The 26,215-nt window shown below is 43.5% G+C and overlaps 1 protein-coding gene across 1 annotated transcript in view; it reads left to right on the top strand.

Moving 5' to 3' along the window:
• The window catches only part of PPM1H (protein phosphatase, Mg2+/Mn2+ dependent 1H), a 287,339-nt gene that overhangs the window by 179,625 nt on the left and 81,499 nt on the right, over positions 1-26,215 (top strand). Inside the window, exons 5-6 of the mRNA XM_021670238.2 lie at positions 3,163-3,247; positions 21,244-21,362. Coding sequence (XP_021525913.1) covers positions 3,163-3,247; positions 21,244-21,362 — 204 coding nt within the window. The remainder of the gene's footprint in view (positions 1-3,162; positions 3,248-21,243; positions 21,363-26,215) is intronic.

The raw sequence follows: 26,215 nt of genomic DNA, 5'->3' as shown, positions 1-26,215 counted from the left end.
CAGAAGCCTCACATTTGGTGTAATGCTCTGCTGTGGCTGTCTTGAAATTCTCCATTTTTCATCAAGGGGCCCTGTGTTTTTATTTTGCACTGTACCTTGAAATTACATAGCCCTGCCTACAATGGCCTGGCACTGTGTGCCACAGTAGGGGTGCAGTGTTGATGAAGATAGGCATGGTTCTTGTCCGGCTTACAGGCTAGCATGGAAAGCAGACAGTTAAGTAATCCATTATAAAATGTGATGAGTTCTATATGAGGAGAGGGACCAGTCTAAGGGAACACATGTGGAGGGATGGAAATCTAATCTAACCTAACCTTGTGGGCTGAGGAGTTAGGGAGTGACAGCACCCAGGGAGAATAGAATCCCAGTCCACAACACCAAAGAACGGAGGGAGAAGTCAGAGAGAGAATGTCCTGGGAGTGAGGAGGGAAACCAGGAGAAGGCATATTCCTGGTGGCAAGGTTAGGAGGCAGTCAGACACTGCCAGGGAAATCAGAACAATGACATGACCGTAGCTGTAGCAACAAAAGGGCTGTTTGTTGACTCTGGTGACAGTAGCCGGGTGTAGAGGGAGGCAAGACGTTAATTTACCTCTGAGGGATCGATGGGAGGTGAGGAAGTAGATAGACCCTGAATGTAGATTATTGTCAATTTATAAGGCTTAGGTTCTCAGGAAAGAAAAAAGGACATTTCAAAGGTGGAGTTTGGAGTAGGAGAGTATCATTTGTTTGATTTTACTCTTGCCTTGATTTTAAGAGTGTTTTAGCATGATTTTGTTCTGTTGGCAGAGATCCAATGGAAAGAGAGGTCGGAAATACAGGAGTGGGAGTGACTGACATCGGGAGAACCTCGAGGTGTGGGAAGTGACAGACACACTAGCTCTGGTCAGGAAGAGAAGAGGAAAGGAGAGCTGAGGAGCAGCAAATTTCTAGCTGAAGGCCCCTCTTTGCTCTGTAAAATCCACCCCATGTGACTTGGTTAAGTGAACATCTGCTGCCTTTTAGTTCTTTTCTCTTCCTGCCTCAAATTCAAAGAACAGTTTCTTCTAAGTTCTTTGATCTGCTCTTAGTCAGCAAACATTCACTGGGCTCCTGCTCTGTGATAGACACGACCTAAGCCTTTGGAGTTCCCAGGCCCCCGAGCTCCTGACACTCAGGTCCTAGAGGAGACGCTTCCTTGGCCTGATTGGGCATCACTGGCTCTTCCTAGCCCATGCCTGGGAATTCCACTGCAATTCAGGGGCTGTGCAGAAAAAAAGGAAAAAGCTAAAGGTAGCTGTAGGCAAAATCTTGAAAGAGGGGATTACCTTTGGAATTTATCACACCAGCTCCCCAGGATTCTCAGGGGCCCTCTAGATCCTGTAAGATTAGGCCCAAACCTAGAATTTCCTGACCCCGCCCCCTTTCAAATTCTCTTGGTCCTGTCAAAACTCCTACTCCCTTATTATGTCATACTCACCTGATAATTAGGACAAAGACCATTGGAATTAATTCACACTGATTAGTGAATGGTGGATAACACCTTGATGGGGGTGGGGTGATAGTGATTGCATTTTACAAGTGCCTCCGGTTTATAAGAAGGAATCTTTCACTTAACATATTTCAGACAGCATAATAAAAGTAACAAGGAGTATTATAAGAGGCCTCATCTTCTCACAGTCAGTTTCCCCAAACTTTTCCATTTTCTCACATCTTCCTCTGCTTTTTTTTTTCTCCCTAGAGTCATAAGTTCTCTAAAGCCCCTAAGATTTTTGTCATCATTTCCTTCCCTGGCTGGACTCCCCCACTCCTGTTTCTATGACAGCAGCAACTAGGGCACAGGTGGTGAGGGGTTGGGGGTGGGGTCATGACAGCTGCAGCCATTTATAGGGATTGTTTCCAAGTCAGGGACTGCCTCTGCATTGGGAGGGAGAGATGCCCAGAGGCTTCTTGGCACAAAGAATGCAGCCTCCCTAGAATCAGGGAGGCATCCACTCAGATCTAAGCTGATCGAAGGCATTTCCCAGGTTGGTGGCTCCTCACCGAGAAGCCTGTCAGGTCTCAGGTCTCTAGCTCCCTGATGCCTGGGAGCTGTTGGGTTCATATAGAATACAATTCCCCAAGCCACTTCCATTTGTTGTAGAAATGGCAACATTCTGCCACAACCGATCGATAGCTGAAAAGTGGCTGTCAGGAACCACTTTGGAATCAGAAGGTCTGAGAACAGGAGGCACCGCTGGGAATGGGCCCAGGAAAGGTTGCTCATGGTTATTGATCCTGCAGCCTCTCCTGTAGACATCTGCTTCAGGGAACTCTGTTCTCTCAAAAGTCCTCGACTGGGCAATAGCTCTTTATACACATTTTTTGGAGTGTATGAGTTTCCTGAGCCTTGAGATGAGTGGGTTTTTTTTCCCCCTGGACCCAGGATATCACCCTAAAAACTCAACAGTGTAGGCCACACATTCTCAGATTTCGATATGCTTATGAATCACCTGGTGATCTTCTCACAATGCAGATTCTGATACAGTAAGTCAGGGGTGGAACCTGAGTTTCTACATTTCTAACAAGCTCCCAGGTGAAGCCAGTGCCACTGGCCCACAGGATCATTTGAGTAACGGGAATCTGGAACTGTACTGTCTGTTACATTAAACACTAGCCATATGTGACTGCTTAAACTTAAAGCTAAGTTAATTAAAACTGAAATAAAATTAAAAATGTAGTTCCTCGGCTGCACTAACCACCATTTAAATGCTCAGTACCCACATGTGGCTAGTGGCTGCCATATTGGACTGCACAGACAAAAGCATTACCGTGATCACAGAAGGTTCCACTGGATAACCCTGGGCTCGAGCAAGACTGTTGCATCATTCATCCATCCATCCATCCGTTTATTCACTGAGCGTTTGTTTTGTGCCAAGAAGTATGCTTGGTGCTGGAGCATTAAGGCACAGTTCCAGCTAGCAGAAAAAGTAAACGTAAGCTAACTGGAATGCAGTGCACTTAAAAGAGAGATGCCTCCCGTGTTGTGAGGGATCCAGAGCTGGGAACAGTGAACTCTGCCGTGCAAGTGGGAGAACAAAAGCATCTCTTGGCATTTCATGTGTGATCTGAACCAAGCAATGGTTGTGACAGAATCAGAGCATTTATGAGATTGGCTATTGACAATGCGTTTTCACCATTTCAGGGCCATAATCATCAGAAATGGAGAAATTATCCCCATGTCTTCAGAATTTACCCCTGAGACGGAGCGCCAGCGACTTCAGTACCTGGTAAGAGTCATGTAGGCTTGGCAGAGTGCAGTGACATCAGGGGTGGCATCAGAGCTGTTCTGGAGGAACACGTTGCTACTGACTTGGGAGCGGGCGCACCGCATTCAAATGACATATGGTATTAACTCCCCCCCACACACCTTCTGGATCACACATCCTGGCTCCGTGTGTGACGACACACACCACCTCCGCGAATTTATTATTGTGGCTGATTTTCTCCCATCTGTGACCAATTGAAGACACGGTGTGCTCTGTTTTTTTTTTTTTTTTTTTTTTTTTAAATGACTCTTATGTACAATGTGATGTGCAGTTTGGAAAAACACAAGATACCTTCTTCCGTGGCCCGCTCCTCACTTTAACTCAAACAGGGAACTTGGTCTAATTCCCATTAGAAGGAAGAATCTTTGCCGACATGGCAGCTCCAAGATCTCTACTGACACGCCACTACTTCATGCTCAGATATGAAGTCTTACAGGCCCTTTGGGAAAGGTGCAGGTGTCAGAAAATCTGTTTCTATCCTGAAAATAAGTTCTTTATGTAGATTATTCTCTTTGGAATGAAATTATGAAAGGGCTCAGTGTTCTGGGAAACAGAATAGACTCACTTCCCTGTCCAGATTCCAGGGGCAAGGGTATTAGGCTTAGAATCTCAGTTTGAAGTGACTCTGGTAATCATTCCAGGTTACTTTGGGGCAGATACTCTAGGGACTAACCCTGTGAATCGTAGTTCTGTGGATGAAATATTTTCTTGACAACTGGATTTCTTTGTACACAGCATAGCTCAAGTAGTGACCATCTGCTCTTAGAAAGAATTGATCCAGGCTACTCAAAAAGGTCTTTGTTTGCGTGTCTGCATTTCAGTATGTGTGATCAACATTTAATTAACTTGGTTGATTTAGAAGGTAGCTGTGCACTTTCCCTCCGTTCCCTTGTCTGTGTTTTTGTTCATTTTATTCTATAAACTGTGTCGCTTTAACTACTTACTTGATGTATAAGACAGGAGGAATCGAAGATGACGGTAGAAACAGTGCTTCAGTCTTTCACCTTCTGTTGCTTTCTAACCTTTGCGGTGGTGTCTTAAGCTAATAAACTTAAAACCACTGCTAGGACTACTAGGGAACCCAGGCTTCAGACCTCTTCGTTTTCTTTGGTAGTCTAGACAGGTGGAAAGGATCCCACCGCAGCCAACAGAAGATCTTCATTCTGGCGCCAGCTGTGTTACCAGCCTGACAGTTTTGTGCAAGTTTCATGACCTTTCCAGACCTCCGTTTATCACTCGTAAAGTGGAGAGCTAGACTCTAGGGTCACCAAGGACCTTTGAGCTGCAAGTGTCCCTCCAAGTAGAGTTCACTACAGCTAGCCTCTCTGCCACCTGCCTGGCTTTCTCCACTCGATTCCACAAGGCTATCCAAGTGATCTTATCACACACTTGTCACTTCCCTGTCTAAAAGCCTTTGGCTCCCCACAGTTTACAGAATGCAGACTGCCCTTCTTGGCAGACCTGGAATCCTGGCCCCTGCCCACGTCTCCTACACTATCTCACCGTTGCCACCACCACCACTGCCACCAGGCATCCCATGCTCCAGCCAGAGAACCACCTTCCATTTCCAGGACATGTCACGGTTTCTCTGAGCTCTCACCCCCATGCCTTTGGAAATCTGGTCTGCCTAGATGGCCTTTTATCCCTTCTCTGTCAGTAACACTCCTCTTAATTCTTTGAGACCCCAGCACATATGTCACTTGTTCTGCAAAGTGTCCCCTAATCCTCCTAGGGAGTCAGTCCCCAGTGCTTCTACCACAACGTCCAGATACCTGCAGGGTGGTGCTCAGCATATGGTGTTGCTTGTTCAGGTCTCTGTCTCCCTCTCCAGACTGAGTTCTGGAGGACAGGCCACTTAGTCACCTCATACTGCTAGGATTCAACACAGCACCTGGCACAGAGGAGATACAGAATCAGTATCTATTTACTAAATGAAAGATTAAAAACAGGCTGGGCATGGTAGCTCATGCCTGTAATCCTAGCACTTTGGAAGGCTGAGGTGGGAGGAACATTTCAACCCAGGAGTTCAAGACCAGCCTGGGCAACATGGCGAAATGCTGTCTCTCCAAAAAATAAAAAAAAAATTAGCCTGGCATGGTGGTGTGTGCCTGTAGTCCCAGCTACTCAGGAGGCTGAAGTGGGAGGATTGTTTCGGCCCCGGAGGAAGAGGTTGCAGTGAACCGAGACTGCACCACTGCACTCTTGGGGCAGCCTGGTGACAAAGTGAGACCTTGTCTCTTTAAAAAAAAAAAAAAATTAAAAACAATATTCATATTAACTTCTAGATCGTTACCAAACAGTCCTTTCTCTTCTGCCCTCCTCCCAGACATTTCACAGCAGGGCATGAAGCCTTTGCCTCCCTTGTCTCTGTGGTACCCCTCCTCATCGCCTCCTGGTTTTTTTTTGTTTGTTGTTTGTTTTGTTTTTTGTTTTGAGACAGGGTCTCACTCTGTCATCCAATATAGAGTGCAGTAGCACAACCGTGGCTCACTGTAGCCTCAACGTTCTAGGCCCAAGCAATCCTCCTACCTCAGCCCCTCAAGTAGCTAGGACTACAGGTGCGCCACCATGCCTGGATAATTTTTTTTTTCTTTTGTAGAGATGGGGAGTCTCACTGTGTTGCCAGAGCTGGTCTTAAACTCCTGGGCTCAGGCAGTCTCCTCGCCTCAGCTTCCCAAAATGCTGGGGGTCATAAGCATGAGCCACCATGAGCAGCCCACCTCCTGCTCTTTATTGAAATCCTTTTCCTATTCAGGTTTCGGTTTTCCTACGAGAGGCAATGAATAATAAGTTAACTTTCTGCACTTTCTGTTTTGAAATAATTTCATCTTTTCACGTTACAAGAATGGACTTTGGAGGTTGACTTGGTTGGGGGAGGGATAGGAATGCTGACATATTTCAGATTCCCAAATGTCAGTGGTATCTTTCAGGATGGTTGAAATAAGATGCATGTGGCTTCAGATGTCAGCTTTGTGATATAAGTGTATGTAATTTCCCAGTGGTTCCCAGTTTCTTCATCAGTAATGGGATAGAAAACTTCAGAAGGCTACGTAAGGACTAAATGAAATAATGCATGCAGTACTGTTTTATGACACACAGTACTACTCATTTAGCTATCGTTTGAGGAATTAAAGTCTTACCACTATAAATCTGTCTTCATCTGTTTGGGCTGCTGTAGCAAAATACCAGAAACTGTGTAGTTTGTAAACAGCAGAATTTATTTCTCACAGATCTGGAGGTTGGGAAGTCTAAAATCAAGGTGCTGGTAGAGTCAGGGTCTGGTAGGGGCTCTACTTCCTGATTCATAGATGGCCATATATATTTTTTTAACTTCACATGGCAGAAGGGACAAGGATGCTCTCCGGAGCCTGTTTTATAAAGGCACTAATCCCATTTATGAGGGCTCTACCCTCATTACCTAATCACCTCCCAACAGCCCCACATCTAAATACCATCACATTAGGGATTTGGCTTCAACACATGAGCTTTTGGGAGGTACATTCATTCTGTAGCAAAAATCCCACTGGCCTGCAAACCAGAGTAATGTCTTTCTCTTTTTTATTTAGCAGCTATTTCTAACATTGCTAAGATAAATGCATATTTTGGTGTCACTCTTGAACAATCAGAGTGGATACTATTAGTACAGAGAACTAAACCTAATGTCTGAATTTTTTAAAAGTGAGAATGCTATCCATATCCTTTTTACTCCTTACTCCTAAAATCAAATGGGCTAGTTTGTTTATAACTAAAAACATTTCTCCTCAGACATCAAGAGTTTAAATGATCAGAACATAAAATACCCTGAGTTAGAATATTCACAGTATAGAATAATCTTATGGTGAAATCTTTATGGTAAAATATTTGAGGGAATTAGGGATTAATAGTGTAAAATCTTGAAAATAGTATCGGCTAGGCATGGGGGCTCACGCCTGTAATCCTAGCACTTTGAGAAGCCAAGGTATGTGGATCACAAGGTCAGGAGTTCGAGACCTGCCTGGCTAACATAGTGAAACCCCATCTCTACTAAAAATACAAAAAAATTAGCTGGGTGTGGTGGTGGGCACCTGTAATCCCAGTTACTGGGGAGGCTGAGGCAGGAGAATTGCTTGAACCTGGGAGGTGAAGGTTGCAGTGAGCTGAGATCACGCCACTGCACTCCACCCTGGGTGACAGAACAAGGCTCCATCTTGGAGTGAGGCAGAGAAAGTAGTATTGACTACGAGAGGAAAATAGGGATGTGCTGTGGATTTCTCCCGGCCCAGCCCAATCATGAGTCGTGTATGACCTCGAGCTTCCCCTTGCACTGTGTCTCTGAATCTCCTTTCTTCCTGAATGAAATGGGTAGCAATACCTCCTTTTAGGTACTCATAATATGCTCAAAAAGTAAAATGAAAAGTAATCGCATGGTAATATAAAATACAGTATACTGTGTTACAATTTTAAATGCATGTAATCCTATTGATTCATTTTTTTGAACATTTATTCCCTGAATGCTTGCGATATTGTTGAGTACAATGATAGTTGTATCATCTTCCTTACATGCCCTCACCAGTTGGTAGTCACTGAAAAATTAACAGTGTATTCCTTGTTCTTAGGTCAAATTAAATTTTATGTTTAGGGTATATGAAGAAACATCTGTGATAGAGTCATGAAAACTCCTGGGTCCCTAGCCACCTGATTTGAGCAGATATCTGCAGTCCCAGGTCTGTTTGACTTGTAGAAATGGTTAATGATTTTCTTCCTGGTGAAGGAGGTGGTTAGAGTCCTTTCTACATGAACCATTTTGATCTACATCGAAGAGGAATGTTCAGTGTTCTTGGTATATGCACAGTCTGGACGTTCAGGGATTATAGAACCGGAAGCAGATTACAAGATGATGGATGTGGCAGGCATGTTCATTTTGTTTGGTCTTGCATTCTGACCTCAGAGGGCCCTTCAATGCGGCTCTCTGGGTAATGTGAACTTTGTTTCATAGATTCTCAGGCAGGGTGATTAATTGAGCAGGCTTGAGGGTTTGACGTGTTCACACAGAATGTGGCAGGTGTGTGATGAGGGGTTCAAGGGACGGGCACTCCTGCCCCATTGCCAGGGAGAGCTGGTGATCCTGCAGTCATGACTAACCCTTGCTCTTCTGTTGCTGGGTTTTGCTTTTAATGTTTCCAGGGTGATTGAAATAAAATATTTAAGGGGCTTCACCAAGCTAGACAGAAAGTTTTGGTAGAGTCAAGGCTCAGATAGGAAGGAAGGGAGTCTGGTTGTTAGACATTTCAAAACAGATTTTACTGCTCTGATGCTGTGGCCTCAAGGAAATCACCCCTACTTGCTTCAGGTCACAGCCAGAAATGGATCTCCCTCAGGAGACCTCCATAGCCCTGAGGTGTGAGAGTGATGGTTTTCCCTCCATTCTACCGAGACCGTATTTATAAACTCTGATTTGATTACATTAAGATGTGCTGGTGTCATCATATCTTCAACTAATGTACTTCTGTCCTTGCAGAGTAATCCAGGTTTGCAGCTGTTTTTCATCAAGGGCAATGTATAGAAGAGATGAACGTGGGTTTCAAATGCACTTTCGATGAACACAAGTGCAACATTATCTGAGGTGATTTCTTGCAATGTCCTTGGAACTACCCCCAGCTCTCAACGCCGAGCCGGGTTCTGTTTGTCTGCGGTTTCCCTGGTGCTGCTGGGCTCTCTGGGATTTTTCCTGCTCAAGAGTTATCTCCAGAAAAGTGGTCCTTAAGCCTGAACTTGCTTTGAAGACAGGAGGCTATAACTGGGGAGGTTCAAGTGTGCTGGTGGGTCAGAATGACAGGTGCACCACCCTAGCATCCCACTTAACCTTGACAGCAGGTGACTGAACCCGGCAAGCCTGGCTTTAGTCAAAAAGAGACAGTTTCACAATCTCTCTGCCTTGCTCCTTAGGAGAATGTCTGAGTCATAAAAAAATCTACTCAAGTCCCACCTCCTTCCTCATTGAACCCCCTTTCATAAAACGGCATATGAGGTTCATATTTTCTGATTATAAAATGGCAGGCTAAAAGCTATTGTGGCATTTTTTTTCTATTTATAATAGGTTCCCAGGATCGTGTAGAAATTTAAATGTGAACTTCTCTGAAAATCCTCATAAACCAGGCAGAATTGTGTTTGTATTCAATTCTGTAATAGCTTACACATACAAGCTGAGTTCTTGTTACTTTCAGATTTTTGACAACAAATTAAGACCCAGAATTCTTTATGAAAGAATCCAACCCATACATATTTGAGTCTCAGCCGTTTCACAGTTTTCCTTCTTTTTTTTTTAACCCAAACCAAAATATTCTATTCCTGCACTGTGAATCGGGCCTCCAGGCTTGGCTCTGGAACATTGGTCCCATTTGACTGTTAGCGTGACCGTTAGTGATCACCAGTGGCTTGGCTGACATTATTAATTTCATTTCATTCTTGACCTTAGACTTTCTATCTTGATAAATCATCTTGAACTGTAAGGCTTCCAGTCCTCTTCTCGTATAATCTGATGAGGTTTTACCCCTCTAAGGACAAGAAAAAGGAGAGATTGCTCAATTAAAAAAAAAAAAAAATTGTATTATACATGGAAAATTCTCATTGTGATAACTTTCTCCCAAATGCTGTGAGGTTTGAACATTTAAAAAGTTAATTGATATATAAGTTTTAGGTAGAGGATTCTAGTTTTTAGTCAGAGAACTTGACAAAATATTTCCCGTCATGGAATCTGCCATCTCATTTGACACATGAGTATTCTTATTTTCCCGATTCTGCTGATGGGGGTGGAAATTGGAACAACTCCTTTGAAAGAGTTTGGCAGTCTCCCCAAAGCTGAAAGTGCTGTGGTCCAGCAGTGTTACTCCTAGGTGTGTACCTAACATGAATGTGTACGCATGTTCACCAAAGACCAGGGCGTGCATAGTAGCACTATTTGTAATAGCCCCCACGGGAACTCCCTGAAGGCCCTTGGAGAGTAGAACGGCCTTCACAGGATGGAGTGAACGTACAGCACTGAGAATGAGCAACTTGCAGTTACACACAACATGGATGAATCTTGCAGACTTAACACCCCACAGAGAGGGCATCCCATAGGATTGCAGATGAAGCACAGAAACAGGCAAGGCCGGTCTTGAAGTTGGAATAGTGCCCCTTTGGGGCAGTGGCAGTGATTGGATGTGGTCCCGATGATGGGGCGCTGGTCCCAGGGTGCTGGTAGTGTTCTATTTCTTGATCTGGAGGCCAGCTGCACAGGTGTGTTCAATTTGTAAAACTTCATCAGCTTGTATGCATATGAGAAGAGCACTTTACCACATATAATTCACTAAAAAGTTGCAGTAGTTTTGCTTTCTTTAACTCTATGTGTCTTTATTTACCTGCACATTATCCCTTGCAGGAAAGGCACTCTTTGGTGCCGATGTCTGCAGTCCTGCCTCCTCTCTGCTGCACCCTCTTCTCTGCCAGGACTACCTCCAAGCGCTGTGCTGTCTCCCACTTCCCTGCCTTTGCTGTGGCTACACTTGCCTCAGAGCCCTTGTCTAACTAACTCTTAAGCTCCTTTGCAGACTCTCCCTGATCCTCTTCAGTGTGTGCCCCACTCTGTTCCTTAGTCCCTGCGAATGGCTCCATTTCCACCTGTGAGCCTTCCTCAGCCGCCCTCACTCGTACGTGTGAGCTCTGAGCAGAGGGGCCTCTTTTTGTGCTCTTTGAGCCCCGAACCCCTAACCCTTGGTACTTAGCATGTGTAGGGGCTCAAATGTTAGATGCATGAATTCCTTTGTCTGGATAACCCGAAGCCCTGGGACAGTCTCCTCCTTGGCTGACACTACTCACTGGCCAGCTGGCCACAAAGCAGCAGGAAAAAAATTTATCAAAAGGAGGAAGAAAATGAGGAAGCATTTTTTATTCCCTAGCAAGCAGTTTTGGGTAACCTCAAAGCCCCATCTCCGTGCCCACTGGAAGGCTGGTGCTCAGCCCTCCGCTGGAGCCCTGGTCGCCCTAGACGCCTCCCATAACCAGGTCTAGTTTCCCTCCGTGAGGTTTGAGTTCCCTGCTTCCAGCTCCCTTTTCTCTTTGCCCTGCCAAGGTGCTCAGGACTCTCCCTGAGCCCAGGAAGGTGGAGCTCAGGGCCATGTGCTCCCGAGTGAGACAGCCTTGGATTCAGATTGTTCAGCTACTCTAGACTTCTGGCCTCCCTCTTCCCTAATGAGAGGCTTACTGGACGATTCTGGAAGGTGCCTCTTCTTCAGGCTTGTTCCCTCCTGTTATGCCTCCAGCCGTCAGGGTACTGGGAGATTTTCTTTGGCATGGAGTTGTTGTATTTTTCCACAGCGTAGTGCTCATCTCCCTTCTCTTCCTTTGAAACCAGTTTCTGCTCAGGACTAGAAAGGAGAGTGGCCTTAAAAAGACATCCAGCTCCCCTATTCCAACTCTGATGTCCTGCCCTGACACAGTCAGTTATTCCAGCATCCTTTCCCAAGACGTGTCCTTGTTCCTGGCCAGAAAGAACCATGTTTGTGAATTTCCTTTTTTTAGCTGCTGAGATCACTAAGTGACGAGGATCTGTCCTATTCTCTTTTTAACAAATCTGTGCTCTTTAGAGTCCCTAAGAGTCTTGGTGACTTGCCTTTGGTCTTGCTAGGGCAGATGTAAGCAAGCTTTTTCCCCCAGGTGATATTTGTGGCACACACAAGAACTTGGGGTATATCTCCATCCTCTCCCCTCATTTAGTAGTTCTGTGGTGTTTTCTTTTAGGAAACCCTAAAAACTTAGGATTAAAATGCAGGTATAAGAAGAGATCCTTTTTTAAAAAATCACAGGATGGACTGGTACACTTTAAATTGCATTTTAAGGCTGGGTGTGGTGGCTCACGCCTATAATCCCAGCACTTTGGGAGGCCAAGGTGAGTGGATCACCTGAGATCAACAGTTCGAGACCAGCCTGGCCAACATGGTGAAACCCCATCTCTACTAAAAATATAAAAATTTGCTGGGCTTGGTGTGGGTACCTGTTATCCCAGCTACTCGGGAGGCTGAGGCAGGAGAATTGTTTGAACCCAGGAGGCAGAGGTTGCATTGAGCTGAGATCACACCATTGCACTCCAGCTTGGGTGACAAGAGGGAAACTCCATCTAAAAAAAAAAATCAGGAAATCATTAGCAGCCTGACAAATTTCTGCCCCAACAGAGTTTGGGCTTGTTGCTTATGGTAAATTCAAAGTGAAATCATTTTAAGGACTCAGGACTCCAGACTTGAGCAATCCTTCCAGAGGCACAGGCCAGGACAAATGAAGTAATTCTAGCCAGTCATGGTCACCTGAATTCTGGGCAGGCCCTAAGAAGTTTCCAAATCCCCAAGTTGTTTGGCCACTCTGCTTTTGCCAGCAGAACATCTCTGTGCTAGCCTGATGGGATTCTGTGGCTTCCACATCCTTGTGTTGGAGCCAGACCTCTGCCTTGGTTGCCTCTTCTCCAGGATTTCGGCTTTCCCTAAAATTATTAGAACAAGAAACAGTAATGCTCTTCTCAACAATCTGTTCAAACTTGCTTTAAACACTGGGTTCTCAAAAAACTAATTTTTTAGAGTTTTTTTCTTTTTCAAATGAAAGTAATCTGTGACCAGTGGTCGAAATATCCATGATTGTGGGTACATTAAAAAGAAACCCCTCAGATAGCACTTTTGGTTTTTTTGTTTATTTTTGTTTTATTATATATCCTTTAAGTTCTGGATACATGTGCAGAACCTGCAGGTTTGTTACATAGGTGTACACGTGCCATGGTGGTTTGCTGCACCCATCAACCCGTCATCTACGTTAGATATTTCTCCTAATGTTATCCCTCTCCTAGCCCCCTAACCCCCAAAAGGCCTCAGTGTGTGATGTTCCCATTCCTGTGTCCATGTGTTCTTGTTTTTCAACTCCCATTTATGAGAGAACATATGGTGTTTGGTTTTCTGTTCTTGTGTTTGCTGAGAATGATGGTTTCCAGCTTCATCCATGTCCCTGCAAAGGAAATGAACTCATCCTTTCTTATGGCTGCACAGTATTCCATGGTGTATGTGTGCCACATTTTCTTTATCCAGTCTATTATTGATGGGCATTTGGGTTGGTTCCAAGTCTTAGCTATTATGAACAGTGCCGCAATAAACATACATATGCATGTGTCCTTATAGTAGAATGATTTATAATCCTTTGGGTATATACACAGCAATGGGATTGCTGGGTCAAATGGTATTTCTAGTTCTAGATCCTTGAGGAATTGCCACACTGTCTTCCACGATGGTTGAACTAATTTACACTCCCATCAACCGTGTAAAAGCATTCCTATTTCTCCACATCCTCTCCAGCATCTGTTGTTTCCTGACTTTTTAATGATTGCTATTCTAACTGGTGTGAGATGGTATCTCACTGTGGTTTTGATTTGTGTTTCTCTAATGACCAGTGATGATGAGATTTTTTTTTCATATGCTTATTGGCTACATAGATGTTTGAGAAGTAACTGTTCATATTGTTGCACACATTTTTGTGGGATTTTTTTTTGTTGTAAATTTGTTTAGGTTCCTTATAGATTCTGGATATTAGCCCTTTGTCAGATGGGTAGATTGCAAAAATTTTCTCCCATTCTGTAGGTTGCCTGTTCACTCTGATGATAGTTTCTTTTGCTGTGTAGAAGCTCTTTAGTTTAATTAGATCCCATTTGTCAAGTTTGGCTTTTGTTGCCATTACTTTTGGTGTTTTGGTCATGAAGTCTTCACCTATGCCTATATCCTGAATGGTACTGCCTAGGTTTTCTTTTAGGGTTTTTATGGTTTTAGGTTTAAATCTTTAATCCATCTGGAGTTAATTTTTGTGTAAGGTATCAGGAAGAGGTACAGTATAACATTTTTCACAGTATTTTGATGAGTGTACATGTGTACACTTGTGTGCATCTAAGACTATATACATAAACTTTTGTGATTGCACAAAAAGATAGACTGACAAGCAGAAATGTTTTCCTCTAAAAACCAACAGGTTTTTACAAATTGTGTGCAGCCCATGTATTAGCATCTCATTTTTCATTAAGCAACCATATGTTTGCTCTGTTTGTACCAAGTTCTTCAGATGAGTTCCTTTAACACCATTAACTCCATAGGGTTTGACATATGCAACCACAGTAAGTATTGAACGTGCCAGTAAGGAGTTGAGTGGTGATTTTTTAAAAAAAAACGGTGAAAATACATCACAGGTACACATGGAGTACTTATAAATTCTATGGTAAGCATGATTGTGACAGAAAATGAATCATGCCACCTGTGCTGTGTCAGTTAGCAAGAGAGGAAGAAAAATCAGAAGCATGGAGAAATCTAAAGGTGTGGCATCAGTATCAGTTGCAGGGCGGTGAATATGACAATATTTCCTCAGAACTAAGATATATTTTTTTTTTGAGACAGTCTCACTCTTTCACTAGGCTGGAGTGCAGTGGCGTGATCTCGGCTCACTGCAATCTCCGCCTCCTGAGTTCAAGGAAGTCCCCTGCCTCAGCCTCCCGAGTAGCTGGGATTACAGGTGCACACCACCATGCCCGGCTAATTTTTTTGTATTTTAGTAGAGATAGGATTCCACCATACCAGCCAGGTTATTGACGTCAGTCAATCTCCTGACCTCATGATCCACCCTCCTCAGCCTCCCAAAGTGCTGGGATTACAGGCATAAGCCACCGTGCCTAGCCTTGTTTTTTAACATATATGAATGTTATATTTGATTATTACTGCCAGCCAGGGGACCGGCATGACATGTCATCTCCTGGACATATGTGAACATCAAAAGGGCAGACACCTGCAAGGGCGAAAAGATGTCCTCATCCATCACAAGGCCCCCCCATAACAAAAGACAAGATTAACAAGAGAAAAGCCTGCAAATCTGTTTAATATAAGTTTTACATGATGCAGGAGACTTTACGAGAAAAAACTTGTTATTTTTGGGCTTAAGTTTGAGGAAGACTGGACAGTCATGGAGAAATACAGTAGGACAAAGTGGGTATGATTTAATGGGAATAAACTGGCGAGAACTTAGCAAGGCTGTTTGTTCAGATCCTTCTGTATCTCTGTGTCTTCGGAGTTAAAGATGTGTCTTTCCTCTGCATATGGGGCAGGCACCTCTGGAATGAGGATCCTGTGACCCAATTCAGGGAAGAGGGACAAAGGGAAGTTGAGAGACTTTCTTGTTTCTGCTGTTTCCTCAGATGCCAAGGTGCCATATTTTGGGCTACAATGTCCTGACCCCCATCATGCCAAACTTTTGTGGGATGGGTGTCCAGCAGCTTGGAAGAAAATCCCGCAGACACAAATGAAGTGCTTGTTAAGCATCACTGGCTCCAACTAATAGTGCGGAGGAGTTTGAGGAGGTGTGAATCAGACTTGTTTAGCCACATTCCTGAAGTGGGAGTCAGAAATAAGCTGGCTCTAGATCATTGTAAAGCTGGCTTAAGAACTTCCGCACCCTTGGCTTTGAGGCTTTGTTGTGGATTATTTAAATGCTGTGTCACCAGCGCTCTTGTGAAACACACAACACTACTGTGTGGAAAATTATGAACATTCATGATTAGGAGTTGAAAAATGATGAGAGCAATTGGATTCTGAATGTAAAAGTCTTGGAAAACCTTAGCCAATATACTTCATTTCTGTATCCCTTATTAAATATATATAATAGTGATAGATAATAAAAATGTGTCTAGGTCTGAGCTCTTACAAAAATGATAAAATTAAAATTTGAAATGTTAAGCATTATACATATTTTAATTGGCAGCTTTTCTCCTTTCCTAGAAGTAAGAAAATAATGGTGCGTCTAATGGCATATATGTTTGATGAAATATCATATCCTGTTGTTGTCCTGGGAGAAAGCAAGCAGTTTGTGGAAATCATGAAAGGCTCTGTTGTGAGGGCACTACAGAGTGACACAATGTTTAAGGCCCTTTCAAACCTGCACATCCTCAGAGGCTGAGGTTCGGTGGCCCCTGCAGTTATCAAAGCTGTTGAGGAGTTCCCAGCTAACCCGCAGACATCTGTCTCAACAGATCTTCTGATACAGCCGCCCAGGCAAATGGATATCAGCCAAAAGGAGCCCAAGGGTCCCTGGTTTAAAGCACCATCAAAGGGCCCACTCATCCTTCTGTTAGGAGGCAAAGCGCCTGAAATCTGCACACTTACCCTTGTATGGGGAGAAGAGATTTCTTACCCATGCATGGCTGATGCAGCTGTAACAAAAGACAGATTAACAAGAGAAAAGCAAACAAATTGATTTAATATAAGCTTATGTCACACAGAAGTCCTCAGAAATAAAGCCCCAAAGAGATTTTTAGGGACAGTCATATAGAAGTTTGATCAAAGGACAAAAGAGTGAGATCTAAAGGTAATAAACTCAGGGGTAGGGGTACCTAGCAAGGCACATTTGTTCAGAGTCATCTTGGCATCCCTGTGTGATATTTCTTTCCTCTGGGTATGGTGTAGGGCTGCTCTAGAATCGGGTCTTATGACCTATTTTCAGGGGAAAGCTAGCTAGGTTTCGTGGCTTGCTTTAGAGAAGGAGTAAGGCGAATTCTTCCTAGTTTCTATGGCCTGCTTCTACTGTTTCCTTGAATGCCCAGGTACCATGATTTGGGGAAGTGTGTCCTGAACACACGTCACCTTCTTAGACACAGGGTTTGTTAAGAAATGTGCTTAGGAATGTCCTTTGGATCCTAGCCTGTTTGTTAATAACGTATATGCATGCCACATATCTAGATTTACAGACACACACAGCCTTAGTCTGTTTGGTGCTGCTATAACAATACCACAGACTAGGTAATTTATAAAGAACAAAATTTATCACAGTTCTGGGGGCCCAAGATCAAGACACCAGCATCTGGTAAGGACTTTCTTGCTCTGTTTTCACATAGCAGAAGGTGGAAGGCAAGAGCGTGAACTCACTCTCACAAACCCTTTTTTATAGCAGCATTAATTCACGAGGGCTCTGCCTTCATGACCTCAGCACCTCCCAAGAGGCCTACCTCTCAACATTGTTGCATTAGGGGTTAAATTGCCAAACAATTTTAGGAGACAAATTGAGACCATAACATGTTCATTTGTATACACATGGTTCCCAGTGTACTTTTTTTTTTAATCAGGGCAGCCTTCATTTTACACAATAGAATGAAAGCTCCACTACTTTCTTTTTTTTTTAACTTTATGATGTTGTGAAAGCAGTATGCATTCAGTAGAAATCATACTTCAAATTGATTTTGAATTTTGATCTTTTCCTAGGTGAGGGGTATGTGGTATGCTACCCTCTTGTGGTGCTAGGCAGTGGCAGTGAGCCAGCAGCTCCCAGCCAGCCACACAATCTTGAGGGCAAACACCCTACACTCCACAGTGGACTGTGTTGCCAGATGATTTTTCCAACTGTAGGCTAACGGAAGTGTTCTGAGCACATTTAAAGCTGGCCAGGCTAAGCACTGATATTCAGTAGGCTGGTTGTATGAAATGCATTTTGACTTACAGTATTTTCAGGTTACGGTGGGTTTATTGGGATGTAACCCCATGTAAGCAGAAGAGCGTCAGTGTACATATGTATGTCTTCTCTAAAGATCTGTGCATATATGACCCAGCACTCACAAGCTCATGCACACACACCTATTGTTTGACGGCCTCTTATTTACACTTAACGCAACTCTGTGTCATTGCATATTCTCTGTAGTGTCATTGTAAGTGGCACCATAGAATTCTTTTGTTTAGGTTTAGGCTAGTTTATTTAATGAGTTATTCAGTTATTTCTTCTAGTTATTTAATGTTATAAATAATGTCAGAGACATCCTTGTGCCCATACTATGTGTGGCTCCGTGTGTGTGAGTTCTTTTAACTAGGTTTACTGATTCAGACTTTGCATGGTCCAAGTGCAAAAAATCACAGGCATCTTACGGCCCCTCTGCTATCTTTTGTAAAAATGTGTGTGTAGGTTAAAGGCCCAACATTTGGTTAGAATGGGTGTTACAAGCATGATCTCAAGCTCAGACTCAAGGTCCACCCAGTCTTGGGTGGATGACCTTAGGCCCGGTCTTAACCTCTCTGGCATGTAGTTCTCTCATTTGTAAATCGAGTCTGTGATTCATGCTTTGTAAAATTGCTGGAGAGTAAGATCAGGTATATCAAGTACCTGGTATGGGGCTAGCACATGGTAACCCCGAAGCCCATGTTAGTCCAGCTTAGGCAGTGGATTGTATTCATGCTGATACGATCTCAAAGTTCTGGAAGATCATAAAGGGTTTATAACAGATGCTGCTGTCCATTGACCACTTATGCCTCTGTTCCTTACTTTTCATGAGTGGACCAAAATAAAGGAGGAATAAAATAGTATCTACCCAGTAGGCTTGGCTAGCTTCATGAGCCTGTGGCTTGTGCGGTCACATAGGACACTGTGCTTGGTTTAATGCTCTGCTGTTCCTGTCTCGAAATTCTTGATTTTGAATAGAGTCTCCCTGTTTGTGTTTTTCACTGGGCCCCACAAATGATGTAGCCAGTGTTGTCCACAAGACTGTTGAGAGGGTGAAATGAGACCTCACAAAGCACTGAGTGTAGTACTTAGGATATAATAGGACTCAATAATCATTAGGTGAATATAATAATTTTTTGCAAGCAGAAACAACTAAGTATATTTTATACTTTTAGACATTATATTATGAAAACAGCAGTGTGTAATATATAATTCATCTCATTTGCAGATAAACTGAGGCCCAAGAAGTTAAATAACCTGCTAAAACCACATCACTTACATAAGCAGAGCCTGAATTCACACCCAAATTGGTCTCACCCAAAGCCCCACTATTAACCTATTAAGTGTTATTTCCCTTCATTCCTTCCCAGGAGAACCTCTCTGTAAAACCTGATATTTAAGCTTGATACCCATCAGCAGCCCAATCCTTACTTCCAGCAGGATTTTCAGAGCCCCTCAAGGTGATCCAGAATTCCCACCAGACATGGAAACCGTCAAAGCTACAACAATCGGGAAGCTGAGTTCTCCTGCTCACCCTCTGTCATCCTGTCTCATCCCATCCTGTCCTGTCCCCAAGTGCTGAGACCAGCTCGGTTGTAGAGACCCTGGCACTGAAGGAATTATGAAGCAGAAATAAAGATAGAGGCCGGGCGCGGTGGCTCACGCCTGTAATCCCAGCACTTTGGGAGGCCGAGGCGGGTGGATCACGAGGTCAAGAGATCGAGACCATCCTGGTCAACATGGTGAAACCCCGTCTCTACTAAAAATACAAAAAATTAGCTGGGCATAGTGGCGCATGCCTGTAATCCCAGCTACTCAGGAGGCTGAGGCAGGAGAATTGCTTGAACCCAGGAGGCGGAGGTTGCGGTGAGCCGAGATCGCACCATTGCACTCCAGCCTGGGTAACAAGAGCAAAACTCCGTCTCAAAAAAAAGAAATAAAGATAGAGTGCAAGAGTGGGATTCAAGTAGGACTGTTAGGGGTTTGATGGTATTTTTTAGCTGACGGCCTAGAGCAGACTTTGACCCACTTGTTTATTTTTTGTGAACAAGTGATTATTTTTAATAAGTAGGTGCTTAGTGTTTTTTTATGGAATAAAGATAGACTAAACAGGCAGATAGTGCCTGATTACTACTAAAATAGAAATAAGCTAGAAAGCACTCTTTGCGACTCAGCAGTGGGGACAAGGTCAAACATTCCTTGTTTTGGGAGCGTTTAACTAGTGCATGACCGATGCATATTGCCTACTATTCTAGCAGTTTTCTGCCTGGGAATGACTCAGTGTTCCTTGCCATTGCCTCTCAGCAAACAACATATACTTCATCACACGTTAAAACCTTCTCCAAATACCAAGCCTGCCCGGAATCACTTGCTCAGAGTTCCATATATGCCCAAACATGACCTCTCTGGTGACAATTTAGTTTGCTTCCTTTGGTTCCTGAAAACTTGGCATTGGATGACTGACATCTAACTAATACCTCAAGACCTTCATGAGAATCAGTGGGAGATCCAGCGGCATTGGGTCCTGGTAAAAGCAGCTGTAGGAGATGCCTACGACTCATACACTGAGGACCTGGCCCTCTGCCTGGTGGCAGGGATCCCTTGCTTTCCTACAGTGCCAGGCTGTGATTCGCTCTGCCCACTCTTCTCCCTGCTAGAAAAGAGAGAAGGTCCATTCCACCACACTGCTCAGAAGAAGGTGGACAGCTTCATGTGGGGAAGTTCTCACGCAGGCCTGCTTGCGGCGTGTGGCCTCTAAGTAGATAACTTAATACGTGAGTGTTGCATCTCTCGGATTGCTAGAATGTGACAATGAGACTGTTGTTTCAAAGCAATTCCCTAAGTGGCTGTTTGCTCAAGACTTTTGTAGTGTGAACAGAGATTTGGGGGAAGGGGGAAGCCATCTGCTCCAGAATAGTCTTCGAATGACACGATCAAATGACTGCAGAGCAAACTGGAGGGAGTCCACCAGAAAGTTCCTGTCTGCTGCATCCAGCCCCAACCAGCACTCAAGCCATTGTGTTTACATGGAGGCTCACACGCAGGTTTCAAAGGCAAGGCCGTGATAACCAGGAATTTAAGTGAGATGAGCTTGGAAAGGCCATGTCGAGAGAGCTCTCACCCTGGTATCTCACCAGTATACCATTTGGAAAACTGAAAAGAGGGTCTTTGGAGAGCAGCTCAGTCTTTTTTCCTGAAGCCTTCAGCTATGCATTTGGTTACAATTTATGTATCACATCAAATGAAAAAGTTACATTCCTTGGTAAATTCCTGATGTTTATGTGCTCATCTTCTATTAGTGTTTAGATTCTGAAATCTGTTTACTTAAAATATGAGGCAGTTTTCTTGTTTTTAAAATACGGCCTGTCTCAATTTGCAAAACATCCTTGATTCTTATTTTATTCCTCTAAATACGTGTATATATGTGTTTTTTCTCTTTTTCTTTTTGCTGTTAGGCATTCATGCAGCCTCACTTGCTGGGAAATGAGTTCACACATTTGGAGTTTCCAAGGAGAGTACAGAGAAAGGAGCTTGGAAAGAAGATGCTCTACAGGGACTTTAATATGACAGGCTGGTAAGAACATGCCTTCCCCACCTCAGCACCACACAGTGTGTGTGAAGGAAGCATCACCACCATTAAAAACCGCTTACACGGTTTGGATCAGGAAGCATAGCCAGAGACCTGGGTTTGTGGTGAAGGACAAGGGGCTACACCTGCCTCTGCTGTTTCTGCTTAGGACCAGCTCTCAAATCTGGAGCCTTGGTTTGCCTCTCTGCTTCTCTGAGACCCTCCTTGGGGATACTGAACCCCATGAAACTGATCTGATTTCTCACTTCACGTGTAACAAACATTTGAGGGCTTTTAAAACACATAAAGCTTCATGCATTTAGGTCAGGGTTATTAAAGAGGTAGAATGGCCAAAGGTTTATTAAGCCAGACTGATTTGGGTTCGAATCCTGACTCTGATTTTTCTAAATGAGCAAATTTAGTTAAATTGCTTAACCTCTAGAGCCCATTTTTTCCATGGATAAAGTGGGAAAAAAAAAGATATATCCTTTGAAGTTTCATTATCAAGGCTAAAGGTAATGAGCTATTGTCATTAATATCACATTCAAATTGAAATAAGAACTCTTGGGGCTGGGTATGGGGGGTTGTCTTATTCCGAAAACACAACTCTGTGAGCATCAAGACCATTTCCAGAGCAGCTAACGTTGACTAAGACCTCATCTGTTTCTTTTATCTGAATAACAGAGATGATGATGAGCACTTACACACTGTAGGGTTGACGTGAAGATTAAATGAGAGCGCAGTGCCTGGCACTGTGTGGGTGAAGATTTCCTCTTGTGCCCTGGGTGTCTAATAAGCAAGCCCCCTGCCAGTCTGGAAGACCGTATGAGAATGAGACAGTGGACTCTTTCTTCTCCAACAGAGTCAAAGAAGTAGATTTCGTTCTCTCTCCCCCATTGACCAAAATAGCGGTAGAAAGTGGTCACAGCCCAAATTCCTGTGGTGAGGACTCGGACAGGGATCTACTCCCAGGGTACGCACTGTCTTCAAGGAACAAGTTGAGCTACCCAGGGAAGATAAGAGGCCCATCTAAGGGACTTCTGATTGTCCTTTGCCAACCAAAAGAAGTCCCTCACCTGTATCCACTCTTCTTCCTACAACAAGGTTAGCAGACTGAGACCTAAGAGTCAAATTCTGCCTACCCCACCTACTTCTATAAATAATTTTTTAAAATATAGCTACGCCCATTTGTTTGTTTAATCTGTGACTGCCTTTACACTGCAACAGGGCAGTTAAGTAGTTGCATCAGAGACTGGTTCTCAAACCTAAGATATTTACCCCTGCTCTAAAATATGAATGAATTTATTAGAAAGGGTTCACCTTTGCAGCTCTGAGTTCCAGAGTTTCGGTGCCACAGGGTCAGCATTCCAACCCTGACTGGGTTTTCTTGTAAATCCATTTTTATTTAGTTAGCAAAATCAGCACTTGTACAGGAGAAGTTTAAGGTGAGAGCTAGTGTAATTCAGCAAAGCATCATGGGGTTTTGTCTGGTAACTGTAGAATTTGGAAAGATGGAAGGTTAGGAACCCACATGGTTGTAAACACGTAAAAAGAGTAGATCTAAAAGACAGCAAGGAATATGACCAAATAGAGCAGAGGCTGTGGGAGACAGACGGGGGTGCCACTGAAGAACATGATAGGGAAAATGGGATGCCAGATCAAGAAATTTAGATTTAGTGGGAGGCTGTGCGGTAGTCTTATATATTCCTGAGAAAGAGAATTACGTGGAAGCCATTCTAAGAGAAGTTGGAATGAGACTGACTAGGAGAGAAAGCAGATTCAGGTACCCAGAGAAAAAGTATCATAGAAACATTTACGTGAGTTCTCAAGGCCTAAATAGAGGGATAGAAGCAGAAAACACAGAAGGAACAGAAACAAGAAACTGAATGATTTAGGCCAAGGTATAAATTGAGGCCAAGAGGTTAGGTCATTGATGACACCAGTTGCCTATTTAAATGTGTCTCTTCAGCAAGTCTGCAAGCTCCTTGAGGGGGATACCAGTGCCTAGTCCTATGCCTGACGCATAGTAGACAGGCAGCCAGTATGTATAGGCTGAAAGGAAGAAAAGAGGCACAATTGACAGAAGTGGGAAGCTCAATGTTGCGGACAGTCGATGTGCACATTTAAAACAGGTTGAGCTTGAGGCAAGACTGTACGTGTGTTCTTTCTATGCCAGAAAGGCAAATTAGATGTAAAGTAGTCAAAACAAACAGTAAATATCTAGGATTTTGTAATAAGGAAAAGTATCATTGTTGCAGATGCTTAGTATTGATTCAAAGCGGGAGAAGAACAGCTCGTTGTTACTAACTTTGAAAAGCACTCCTAATGAGATAACAGGCACAGTCACTTTAATGGGCAAGATGCTTTCAAAAGCTGTAAAGCTTCCACTCAAACCTCTCTTTGTAAGTAGAATGTGTGATGAGGTTAGTTTTTTTTTTATTTCTTTCTCCAAACTCTGGATGCTCTGCTTTTTCTTTTTTTTCTTTTTTTTTTTTTTTTTTTTTTTTTGAGTGGCTTCTGCATTTTAACATTTAGCAAATGGCTAAAGATTGTCCTGCTTTAAAAATTTTTTTGAAAAAATGTAGATAAGTTTAGGGACTAGATTACATCCAACTTTATGTGCACACAATCACTCTGTTTTGGTCTTGCCTGCACACTTGCTCTCATTCTCTTTCTTTTTCTCATTTTTCTTCTCTTTCTCTGTCTCTCTGCATTAGCATGGTCCTAAGGAGATAAACAGTCCACAAATGGGCTATTTTTAATTGCATGGAACTTCACAGAAGGTACTGAATAATGAAGGAGCCACAACAGAGAATGGCTTTAGTCAGACATGATTTGCTGATTTGTTTTCAGCCTAATTCCGCACACGGCTGTTGGCCCACAACCTTGGCTACAAGAAGATTTATATGCATCTTTGCACATTTCCTACCTGTTCCGACTTTCGATTTGAACCTAGGACTTAAGGTGAAGAAAAGCCCTTTACATCTTTGTTAGAAGAACCTAAGAAATTTAAAACCAGTTTAGGCCAAGCACAGTGGCTCATATCGATAATCCCAGCATTTGGGGAGGCATAGGTGGTAGGACCAGCTGAGTCCAGGAATTAATTCAAGGGTGCAGTAAGCCAGAATCACACCACTGCACTCCAGCCTGGACAACAGAGCAAGACCCCATCTCTAAATAAATGAATCAATGAATCAATCATCTATTCAATTTAGACTACTACCTATGTAAAGCACCCCCACACACACAAGTTTAGTGAATTTCTTTTTAAAGTGTTTTTACCCTCTAACAGAAAGCCTCAGATCTAGCAGTTATTTTTTAGGACTTAAAAATGGGAGGCTGGGCACAGTGGCTGATGCCTTATAATCCTGGCACTTTGAGAGGCAGAGGTGGGAGGATCACTTGAGCCCAGGAGTTCAAGACCAGCCTGGGCCAACATAAAAAGACCCCATCTCTATAAAAAATTTTTTTTTAATTAGCCAGACATGGTGGCACATGCCTATAGTCTCAGCTCCTTGGGAGGCTGAGGTGGAAGGATTGCCTGGGCTTGGGAGATTGAGACTGCAGTGAGCTATGGTTGTGCCATTGTACTCTAGCCTGGAAGACAGGGCAAGACCCTGTCTCCCAATAGAGATGGGAACACAGTTTGCAGCCTTTCTTATTTGTCTATAGAAAGCGAAGGGTTGGAAAATTAATTCTGTAGAAAGAGAGGTAAAGATCTGTAGCCTTTTTCTTTTCCCAGAAAAGCCTAAAATTGCTACCAAGTTGTTGGGATCAGTTGAAGGATGGACCGGTAAGCATTTGGAAAGTGTTAGCTCGAGGATGCAAGCAGGTCCATACCTCATCCCTCCGTTGTTTCTTAGGTGCAGAAGTAGCCTTGGGCTGTGAACCCATTTTTCTGAAACCTTCTAACAAATAAAAGGTCCACCTACTGCAAAGTTGTTTCATCCTTCTAGTCAATGCCTAGTTGTGGAAATATTTTTCTTCCTCATCCCCCACTAATCATGATGGAAATTAGCTGACAGTTATCGGAAGAGCTAAGGGCCAGACACTATGATGAGAGCTTTACCTAATTGCTCATACCCTTTTTTTTTTTTTTTTTTTTTTTTGAGACAGTCTTCCTCTGTCACCCAGGCTAGAGTGCAGTGGCGCGATTTCGGCTCACTGCAACCTGCGCCTCCTGGTTTCAAGTGATTCTCCTGCCTCAGCCTCCTGAGTAGCTGGGACCACAGGTGCGTGCCACACCCAGCTAATTTTTGTATTTTTAGTAGAGACAGGGTTTCCCCATGTTGGTCAGGATGGTCTCGATCTCTTGACCTCATGATCCACCCAGCTTGGCATCACAAAGTGCTGGGATTACTGGCGTGAGCCACTGCGCCCAGCCTCATACCTAAGTCTTAAAACAGTCCTATCAACTAGGTACATTTTACAAATGAGGAAACTGAGGCACAGAGCTAAGTTGCTGAAGGTTACATAACTAGTAAGAGGAGAAAGTGGGATGTGAATCCAGGCAGCATAACTTCAGGGTGTTTAGTGCTTACTAAAGTGCTGAACTGCCAAATGTGGAATGACTCCCCTTTACTCCCATGTTGCAGTGAGCAAATTGAGGCCTAGAGGTATTAAGCAGTTTGCTCAGCTTCCACCAATGCAAAAGTGGCAGAATAAGGACTAGAATCCAGGTTTCTGACTCTTTGTTGGAGTTTTTTTTTTTGGTTTTTTTTTTTGAGACAGAGTCTTACTCTGTTGCCAGGCTGGAGTGCAATGGAACAATCTCGGCTCACTGCAACCTCTGTCTCCCGGGTTCAAGTGATTTTCCGGCCTCAGCCTCCTGAGTAGCTGCTACTACAGGCACACACCAC

The sequence above is a fragment of the Aotus nancymaae genome, unplaced genomic scaffold, assembly GCF_030222135.1.
Source record: "Aotus nancymaae isolate 86718 unplaced genomic scaffold, 86718_ANA_hifiasm-v0.15.2.pri h1tg000016l, whole genome shotgun sequence".
Classification (NCBI taxonomy): Eukaryota; Metazoa; Chordata; class Mammalia; order Primates; family Aotidae; genus Aotus; species Aotus nancymaae.
This window is presented reverse-complemented; position numbering and strand designations above follow the sequence as displayed.